The sequence below is a fragment of the Lepus europaeus genome, unplaced genomic scaffold, assembly GCF_033115175.1.
Source record: "Lepus europaeus isolate LE1 unplaced genomic scaffold, mLepTim1.pri SCAFFOLD_3_1, whole genome shotgun sequence".
Classification (NCBI taxonomy): Eukaryota; Metazoa; Chordata; class Mammalia; order Lagomorpha; family Leporidae; genus Lepus; species Lepus europaeus.
Window position 1 is genome coordinate 3,336,523 of NW_026909276.1, and position 11,180 is coordinate 3,347,702.

At 39.2% G+C, this 11,180-nt stretch overlaps 1 protein-coding gene across 1 annotated transcript; it reads right to left on the bottom strand.

Annotated features, from left to right (window-relative positions):
• Positions 1-3,134: 3,134 nt before the first annotated feature.
• Positions 3,135-4,837, bottom strand: LOC133755119 (aspartate aminotransferase, mitochondrial-like). The gene has a single exon (XM_062185395.1). The coding sequence runs from the start codon at positions 4,811-4,813 to the stop codon at positions 3,521-3,523; it is 1,293 nt and encodes a 430-aa protein (XP_062041379.1). The 5' UTR covers positions 4,814-4,837; the 3' UTR covers positions 3,135-3,520.
• Positions 4,838-11,180: the final 6,343 nt, after the last annotated feature.

Genomic DNA, 11,180 nt, shown 5'->3' on the forward strand with positions numbered 1-11,180 from the left:
TTTTTTTTTTTTTTTTGTTTGTTGGACTCTTCACTTACTATAAACTAATCTTTGGTGTACAAAGTTAACTGAAAATAAAATTTAGCATAAAAGATGATGTGGAATAAGAGAGGGAAGAAGAGAGTGGGAAGGTGAGTGAGAGGTCATGCTCCATGGGAAGAATCACTATATTCTTTTTTTTTTTTTTTTTTTGACAGGCAGAGTGGATAGTGAGAGAGACAGAGATAAAGGTCTTCCTTTTTGCCGTTGGTTCACCCTTCAATGGCTGCTGTGGCCAGCGCATTGTGCTGATCCAAAGCCAGGAGCCAGGTACTTCTCCTGGTCTCCCATGCGGGTGCAGGGCCCAAGGACCTGGGCCATCCTTCATTGCCTTCCCAGGCCACAGCAGAGAGCTCTGGAAGAGGGGCAACCGGGATAGAATCCGGCACCCCAACCGGGACTAAAACCCGGTGTGCTGGTGCCACAAGGTGGAGGATTAGCCTGTTAAGCCACAGCACCGGCCAGAATCACTATATTCTTAAAACTGTACTTATGAAATTCATGAAGTCTGTATTCTTTATATAAAAGGACTCTTTTGATAAAAAATGAAGGACTAAGTTTAATAGCAGTTAGATTGGCTTATAATTGGATATTGATCATATATAGAGGTCATATTAGTGAATTAAGACAATAAATAAAATGCAAATTGTATGACATAAATTGCATTTTGATCATTATAGTTAGAATTAGGATAATAAGTAGAGTGATCAGTAGACATAAAAAAACTTGGTGAACAATAACCCAGAAAATTATTTTACTGTCAGAAAATTTTTAAATTCAAGGAATTTAAATCAAGGAACACTGAAAAGTAAACATAAAGAATTTTCATCAAACTGACAAAGTCACAATGAAAAAGTTAACCAGGAAAGGCTACAGTTCTCTGTACTAGGATTGATACACACTACATCCTGATGTGTATGTATCATAGAAATAAAAGATAAAAATTAAAAAATATGTGCATGTTAATATATAACCTATATCCTTATTACTGGAAGTGACAGGAATAATATAGGAGCAATAAGAGAATGACAAACATATACAACATATATTAAATGTGCATTAAACTTGAGAAATCAAAGAAAAAATCAACCATTTATCAAAAAAATGCTGAAATGTAAGATACTGACATCTACAGTGACACTTAGGAAAATACTAATAATCAAAGATTTAAGTACATTCTCATAAACCAGAGAAAGTTAAAGGTATATTACCTGGAAACAGAGAATGATAATATTGGCCAAAAGTGCTTCCAATGAACTGTATACATAAAAGTGGCAAAAATTCACAAAATTTGCCTTTGTTTATGATGTTCTAACATAAAATTCGAGCTGCATACTGATAGTTTTAGTCCTAGGATGGACTTTCATTAAGCTACTAACAATTTACACAATTGATGAGTGTAAATTCAAAGAAAAACAAAGTATACAAAGAGGTATACTAATTGGAATATAAATTATACTTTCATTAGTGTGAATGAAGTCAAATACTTCATAATATAAATAATAATGAGATAATCACATGTAAGGGATTTTTTTTTAAAAATAGTACATTATATCTACATTAAAAGCAGAAAATAAGGAAAACAAAGGAATGTAAACAAAAGTTACACCTTTGCCAAAGATAAGTTGGTTGCAGATGCATGGATTGATTTCTGGAGTTTATATTCTGTTTGATTGGTCTACCATTTTTTTGCATGAGTACCAGGCTGTTTTGACTATAATTGCCTTGTACTATGTCTTGAAATTTGATATTGTGATGCATCCAGCTTTATTTCTCTTGTATAGGATTGGTTTAATTATGCAGGGTCCCTTGTGTTTCCAAATGAGTTTCAGCATCATTTCTTCTAGATATGCAAAAAATTGTGATTGGGATCACATTGAATCTATAAATTGCTTTTGGTAGTATGGGCATTTTGATGAAATTGACTCTTCCTTTTTTTTTTATTTTTCATAGGCAGAGTGGACAGTGAAAGACAGAGAGAAAGGTCGTCCTTTGTCATTGGTTCACCCTTCAACGGCCACTGTGGCCAGCGCACTGTGGCCGGTCCACCATGCTGATCCGAAGGCAGGAGCCAGGTGCTTATACTGCTCTCCCATGGGGTGCAGGGCCCAAGCACTTGGGCCACCCTCCACTGTATTCCTGGGCCATAGCAGAGAGCTGGCCTGGAAGAGGGGCAACTGGGACATAATCCGGTGCCCTGACCTGAACTAGAACCCAGTGTGCCAGTGCCGCTAGGCGGAGGATTAGCCTGTTGAGCCACAGTGCCGGCTGAAGTTGACTCTTCCAATCCATGAATATGGAAGATTTTTCAATTTTTTAATGTCTTCTTATATTTCCTTTTTTTAGTGTTTTGTAATTTTCATTCTCAGATGTAAAAAAAAAAAAATCCTAAAATTCATATGGAAAAACAAGAGACCCCAAATAGCTATAGCATTCTTTTTTTTTTGGATCTACAGTAATTTTATTGTAACAGAGAAACCAGGCTGCAGTATGTCTACATGATAAGAGCAGATGGTGGTTATCTTTCTGAAGCGTGAGGCCCATGTCCATCTGGCAGCACACAAAGGCCCGAACATCTCTTTCCTGGTACTACCATGCACTGCCTGACTCGTGATGTGAGTGCCGGTGCAGCCACAACAAATGAAGGCAGGAGGTCCAATTCGCAGAGGCAGCATCCCGACAGGAGGCGATTTAACAATCATTGACGAGGATGCAGAAATCAAGTGCAGTTACCCAACTCTCCATCATTCTTTGCGGAGAAAAGTGAGGCTACGCATGAGCATAAAATGTTCTTCATTCTTAAATAAATCCCTATAGGATGGGATTGATGGTCAGTCAGTCAGTAGAATGGGATGAAAATCTAGACTAGTTATAGGTCTTTGTGCTTAAAGAAAAGAATAGCAGTGATAAGGGAAAAGAGTATCTTTTCTTAAAAAGCAAGATACACATTTTATTTTTCTTGCTGCAGTGGCAACAGACTCATTGGTTTTCACAAAACACCATTTTTGCAGTATGGCCTGTTGATGGTTGGCTCCCACGGGAGGACAATCTTGAGGCCGTCTGACTGTTAACGACAAAGCTAGGTCTATTCTCGGAGTCTCTAACATGTGCCATTCTGATGCTGGATCTGCAGAGGAGCCCCTAGCACTGTCAGATGCTTCAGTTAAAGCTTCTGAAACGCTGCAATGGCATGACGGACAGGTCTTTTTGGTGTGATGACTTTCCCCCGCAAGTAAACTCTTTTGGAAATGCTGGAGGTAAAAAGATGGAGGGAAAAGTTTGGTTTAGAGCCACAAAGTTCCAGACAGCAGCCACGGATGACTCTGCCCTATTTCACTACATGTTCTTTTCTGAGAAACACAATTAATCGGTGAGTGCTATGCTCTGTGGTTGGAATGATCCATGTACCACCATCCACCCTCCCTTCTTCAGCAGAGCCTGAAGACGGAAAGGTTGTCTCTGTTTCCTGGCACTAGAGAAATTACTTGGTGACCTGGTGAATAGCATGGGCCAGGTAGCCCACATTGCCAGAAGTGACGCCAGCCACAGAGATGCGACCGTCCTTTGTCATGTAGATGGAGAACTCCTTGGTCAGCCGCTCCACCTGTTCAGGCTTTAGTCCTGTGAAACAAAACATGCCAATCTGATCGGTGATGTGCTGCCAGTTGTGGGTGGAGCCTTCCTTCTTGAGGTTGGAGACCAGCTGGGTCCGCATGCCAATGATGCGGTCTGCCATGCCTTTCACTTCCTGTAACCATTGCTTTCTCAAATCTGGGGAAGTCAGAATCGTGGAGGCAATCCGGGCCCCATTGATAGGAGGGTTGGAATACATCGGACGGATCAAGATCTTCAACTGCGACTCCACCCTTTTGGCTTCATCTGCATCTTTGCAGATCACAGTGAAGGCTCCAACACATTCACCATATAAGCCCATGTTCTTGGCATATGACTGGCAGAGACACACATTAATGCCCTGTTCAATGAAGTGGCGCACAGCCCAGGCGTCCTTGTCACCGTCACCACTGGCAAAGCCTTGGTAGGCCATGTCAAAGAAGGCGAACAGATTCCTTTTCTTCACCACTGTTGCTATTTCCTTCCACTGCTCAGGCCGAGGATCCACTCCTGTGGGATTGTGGGCACAGGCATGCAACAGAAGAACACTTTGCTCTGGAATTTTTGCGATGTCCTCCAGGGCGCCTGTGAAGTCAAAACCGCAAGTCTTAGGGTCATAGTACCGATAGCTTTGTAGCTGCATGCCAGCATCCCTGAAGATGGGTGTGTGATTTCCCCAGGTTGGTTTGGGCAGAAAGACATCTCGGCTGAACTTGAAAAACCTTTGCAGAAAACTGGCTCCGATCCTTAGGGCCCCCGTTCCAGAGATGGTCTGCACGGTGACAAACCGGCCGCTTTTCACCACTTCGCTGTTCTCGCGCAGGGCTAGTTCTGCCGACGCCCTACAGAACTCAGCCAGTCCCGCGATGGGCAGGTATTCCTTGTCGAGACCTTTTGCAGCGATCTGAGCCTCTGCCTTCCAGACGCTAGGGAGTACGTAAGGCTTCCCATTATCATCCCGGTAGGCGCCAACTCCCAGATTCATCTTTTTGCTGTTTGTGTCTCTCTTGTAGGCTTCTGTAACTCCCAGGATAGGATCTTGGGGTCCCATCTCCACATGGGCCCACCAGGAGCTGGTTCTGGCAGAGGCTGCGGCGGCGAGGCCTGGGTGGAAGGCGGAGGCGACCCCGGAGAGGATGCGGGCAGAGTGCAGCAGGGCCATGGTGGGCGGCAAGAGGGCAGTGGGCAGCTGCAGGCTGGCCGGAGCAGACGACTGCTATAGCACTCTTATATGACAACAACAAAGAGCTGGAGGCATCCCAAGCCAGATTTTAAGAGATAGTACAGGGCGGTTATAACCAAAAGAGCCTGATACTGGCACAAAATAAAATTAGATGTATAGAACAATGTAACACAATAGAAACTCCAGAAATTAATGTACATATCTACAACTAACTTCTCTTTGACAAAGAAGCTAAAATCAATCCCTGGAACAATAACAATCTCTTCTACAAATAGTGCTAGCAACCTGGATCTCTGAATGCAGATGTATGAAACAAGATCCATACCTTAAAATTTACACAAAAATCCACTCAAAATGGATCAGAGACCTAAATCTATGACCAATACCATCAAATTACTAGAGAACATTGAGTGAACTCTACTCTGCAAGACATTGGCATAGGCAAACACCTCCTGGGAAAGACCCCAGAAGCACAGGCAATCAAGGCCAAAATTGACAAATGGGATTACATCAAGCTGAGATGCTTTTGCACTGAAAAATAAACACTCAGCAAAGTGAACAGGTGACTGACAGAATGGGAAAAAGTATTTGCAAACCACACAACTGGTAAAGGATTGACAACAGAATCTATGAAGAGCTAAAAAATTAAACAACAAAACAAACAATCCAGTGAAGAACTGGGAAAGGGATTTGAACCGGCATTTTGTGAGAGAAGAAATTCAAATGGCCATCAGACACTTGCAAAAATGTTCAGGATCACTAGGCATGAGGGAAATGCAAATCAAAACCACAATGAGGTTTCACAGTTAGAATGGCCTACAAATAGAAATCAACAAATGACAAAAGCTGGTGAGGATGTGGGGAAAAAGTTACCCTGGTCCACTGTTGATGGGAATGTAAACTGGTGCAAGCCACTGTGAAAGACTGTATGGAGATATCTTACAAATCTGATTATAGACCCACCATATGATCTAGCCATCCCACTCCTTGGAATTTACCCAATCCAAATTAGCATATGAAAGAGTTATCTATAACCCCATGTTCATTGCAGCACAATTCACAACAGCTGAGATCTGGGAAGAATCCAGATATCAATCAATTGTTGACTTGTTAAGAAAATTATGGTATATACACACTATGGCGTACTACTCAGTTATAAAAAAAAAGAAAGAAAGAAAGAATAAGAAACCCTGTCTTTTGCAACAAGATAGATGCAACTAGAAACCATTATACTTAGTGAAATAAGCCAGTCCCCAAAAGACAGATATCATATGTTTTCCCTGATCTGAGGTAGCTAATAGAGTACCTAAAATGTAATGTATTAGAATTAGATACACATTTTGAGATTTGATGATTGTTTACAGCCCTTGTCTCTTCCACTGAGGAACAGTAATTTTTTTTAATTTATTTTTTTCTTCATACTATTTCCTGACTTGTTGAACTCTTACTTAGTGTAAACCATAAAATCATTAAGTAAACTGAAAACAGACTTTGTAAAAGTTAAGTGGGGATGTGAGAGGGAAGAGGAGAAAGGGTTGGAGTGTGTGTGGGAGGGAGGGTATTGAGGAAAGTGTCACTTACATTCATTAATCTGTATATATGAAGTATATCAAACTTATATTACTTAAATAGATCTGGCTGAAGAGCCCATGAAAGTATTGTAGGCATGGAAAGCCAAGACACCATGGAAAAGAAAAAAAAAAAAGAAGAAGACCTAAATGAAAGATCTCTGTGAGTGAGATCCCAGTGGAAAGAATGGGGCCATCAAAGAAGGAAGTACCTTTCTCCAAAGGGAGGAGAGAACTTCCACTTTGACTATGACCCTATCGGAATAAGATCAAAGTCAGCAAACTCTAAAGGCTTCCATAGCCCTGGCAACTCATGACTAGAGCCTAGGGAGATTACTGACGCCATGAACAGGAGTGTCAAATTGTTAAGTCAGCAACAGGAGTCACTGTGTACTTACACCCCATGTGGGATCTGTCCTTAATGTGTTGTCTAATGTGCAGTGATGCTATAACTAGTACTGAAACAGTATTTTTACACTTTGTGTTTCTGCGTGGGTACAAACTGATGAGATCTTTACTAATTATATACTGAATCGATCGTCTGTATATAAAGATAATTGGAAATGAAAAAAAAAAACCTGGTGTTAAATTGGAAATGGCATAGAAAATTAATTAATTTAAAAATATTATGTAGGATCTCTGTCTTTAATGTGCTGTACACTGTTATTTAATGCTATAACTAGTACTCCAACAGTATTTTTTTTTCACTTTATGTTGCTATATGGGGGCAAACTATTGAAATCTTTACCTAATATATACTAAACTGATCTTCTGTATATAAAGAGAATTGAAAATGAATCGTGATGTGATTGGAAGGGGAGAGGGAGCGGGAAAGGGAAGGGTTGTGGGTGGGAGGGAAGTTTTGGGAGGGGGGAGCCATTGTAACCCATAAGCTGTACTTTGGAAATGTATATTCATTAAATAAAAGTTTAATAAAAAAATAAAATAAAAAATAAAACTAAATTGAAAATAAAAAAAAATTTAAAAATAAATATTTAAAATTCAAAAAATGTATACCAATAACCAGAACTTTAAAGGTGTTTGTATATATAATCATATATATCTGTGTGTGTTTATGACATTACAATGTAAATGTACATATATGTATAATTTGTCATATAAATGTATAGAGCAACACTTTGACATTTTTATAATGCATTTATCATTAGAAAAGAATAGCTCAGATTTCTGTAATAATCCAGTTTCTGATCATTACAAGAATGAAGAGTAAGCCACCAAGTTGTAGCTCATAATCTCTGTTTCTCTGTGTTTCCAAGTCTACCAACCTCTAAAATTAAATAAACATACATAATTCTGGGATAAAAATAACATTAAGATCCCACTATTTTCCCACATAAATTTCCGAAAATATACTAGTATCTAGACACATAGTGGCAAATTTATATATGTATAAAATATATGTATGTTATATATGTTACATATATTCATAAATATATTATATTGAGGAGAAAGAATTATTACCCTTGGCTAAAATGGCCCTGAGACACTGTGTACCTGACAGTTTCCAGGGCAACTTATAGAATGTTGGGAGTGATGATGATCTTATAATACAAGTTAAATCATCATGGCCACAGATTCACAGGGTTAGGATTGGCCTAGACTAAAATATTTGTGCAAAAGAGTGACTCCAGTGAATTTAAAAATTAACTTAAATTTTCATAATTAAAGGTTAATTTCAAGTTTCATGAATGTCTGTAAGGCTAAGAATGAAATCTCCTGCTAATGAGTGATGGAACTAGCCCTAAATTGTTCTCAAATACTGTGAAAATAAAATTTGGATATCTTCCAGAATTTAGATAGTTGATGGCCTTACAATGATAAAATAAATCATTGTAGCCTGAAGTTCACTGCACTAGAATTGGCACAAATTAGGTTATTGACTATTTATTGAGGTGGTAATAATAAATTTAAATCAACATGAAAAATAGAAAAAGAGAAATATTCATTTCAATATATGTTGTATATTGACAGTTGTGTGTACAAATGGTAAATTTAGTAGAAGCAGAAATAAGGTTTCAAGGAGATGTAACAGACATTAATAAAAATAGCCCTAAATACACATTTAAATACAGAAAATTTGTGCTCTCTTAAATCAAAGAAAGTTTATGCCATTTAATTCAGTAATTTTAAAACCAAGATAAAATTCTATCAATCTAATGCATGGAAATTTTAAAGAGAATGACAATTTTGATTCTCTAAAAATAAAGAAGCTATAAGAAAGTGTCTTTGAAAGTGTAAAAGAATGGAACATTTGGCTGGTGCCATGGCTTACTAGGCTAATCCTCCACCTGTGGTGCTGGCACCCCAGGTTCTAGTCCCAGTCGGGGTGCTGGATTCTGTCCCGGTTGTCCCTCTTCCAGTCCAGCTCTCTGCTGTGGCCTGAGAAGGCAGTGAAGTATGGCCCAGGTCCTTGGGTGCACCTGCATGGGAGACCAGGAGAAGCCCCTGGCTCCTGGTTTCAGATCAATGCGGTGCACTGGCCACAGCTGCCACTGGGGGGTGAACCAATGGAAAAAGGAAGACCTTTCTCTCTGTCTCTCTCTCTCTCTCACTGTTCACTCTGCCTGTCAAAAAAAAAAAAAAGAATGTAACGTTCTAAAATTATTTAATGGACCATAAAGATGGAGGTTGCTAAGACAACTTGAGCATTATTTAGTGCACTCATGACATGAAAATGTAAGTGTCCAAAAGAATCATCACACCTTGGCATTGCTAATATTGGTTTCCATGTGGATATTGACAAACTCAGATGAAATTATGAAAGACAAAATAAAAAATAGAAACCTGATGCACATGGAAGTTAAAACTTTGCTTTGCCCTTAGTAACAATGTGTATTTTAATGTGAGCCATAATTAAAAACCAAATATGTGGATGAGTATTTGGTGAAAAAACAGTCCAGAATAAACTAGAAAAATTACAGTATGATACAGACTTGTAGTTTGGAAAATTTTCCACAATCAGAAAATAATTTACAGTTCCAGGAGCATCTAGAAACATTAAGAATGTATCCTATGATGATGACCATGATGGTGCTGGCACTGCAATGTACTCAAATCCTATACACATAAAAGTTGCTGGGACTTCCAGCATTTAGAATGAGTTGATGACCACACAATTATAAACCAAACCATGGTACCCATCATTTCCCTATGTTAGGACTGTCACAAATCAGGTTACTCATTACACATTCAGGTGACAGTAGTAAATGATAAAATAAATATGCATTCCATGGAAGGCATTTAATTTTGATTATATGGTGTATAAATTAGTAATTTGGCAGAAACAGAGTCATAATCATATAGAGATGGGCTAATAATTGGATGGTACAGTAGGGAGGGAGCTTACTGATCTAGCCCAGGAAAAGATAGTTTTAAAAAAGTGGAGATAGAGTAGTCTCAGGGAAGAGTTAGGGAAAAAATGGCAGAGGAAACTACTGACATTAGAGGGACTTGGTGGACCCACATGGAGGGTGTGGTGCCCATGGATCATGACTCCAACAACTGAGGGCCTATGCACCAGAACTGGAAGGTGAGGTGAGACAAGACTGCAGTAGCCTGAGCCACTGGCAAAAAAAGTGGCAGGAACCTAGAGGGAATGGTTTAAAACTCCATGGGGGAAAGTGTGCCAGCCAAACTAGAGGAGAAGAAAAAAGGGACAATACAGACAGGTTTATCTCTCTCCAATCATCTCACAAGTGTGTGCAAGCTGATAGAGCAGGAGCCACTTTGGACATACATAACAGCTCTGCCAGCTTGTGTCTGCACCTGGCAACAGCCGAGTGCAGACTCCTGACTCTGGTGGGGAGAAAAACAGGGAACTAGGGACTTGTGACTGTGTGAAGCTTCCAAAGTAGGACTGTGAAAAAATAAAAAACTGAGGGTGTGTGGGGAGACTCGCAGTGTGGCTAGGTCTTTGAGCACTCTTGGTTTGAGATGCCACAAGTTGGGGTTCCTGGTTACCCGATGAGAGACATTGCTGGAGAATCTGAACTTACACTGAGGACTACACAGATCCTTTGTGTGGTTCTTTGGACAGAGCAGATGAATATTATACCCACTGGGGCTAGTACTCAGGCATTGGTTTCCATTGAGGAGAAGAGCCCAGCTGAGCAGAATATTCTACTGATTAAAAAAAAAAGGAGACAGAAGATTTAACATGTCAAACTTGGGTATGTCACCTTAGGCACACCCTTAACCCTGGAGACTGAACAGAACTCTCTGGCCATACCCATTACAAGCCTCTAGAGATTCAGTGAAAGTAGACAGTACACTTATCTACAGAGTCATAGTACAAAGATAAAATCCATAGCAGTGGAAAAAAATAAAAAAAGAAACCAATGTGTATCTTAAAAATGCTAAACAAATGCAAAAATATGACAAACAAAAATAAGGAAGACATCATGACACTCCCAAAAGAACATGACACTTCAATACTAGATTATGAAAATGATGAGATAGAAGAAATGTAAGAAATAGAACTCAAAAATTTGATCATAAGATTACATAGAAGTAATCAAAAGCAAATGCACAAACTACTGAAATCCATGAAGGACATGAAAGAAAATTTCTCCCATGAAATTGAAATTATAAGGAGGGATCAAGATAAAATGAAGAATTCAGTAGGACATGAAATTGAGATATTAAAGAGAAATCAAAGTGAAATGAAGAATTCAATAGAACAAATAAAAAATGCAGTGGAGAGCCTTAAAAATAGAATCAATGAGGCAGCAGAGAGAATATCTGACTTAGTAGACAGA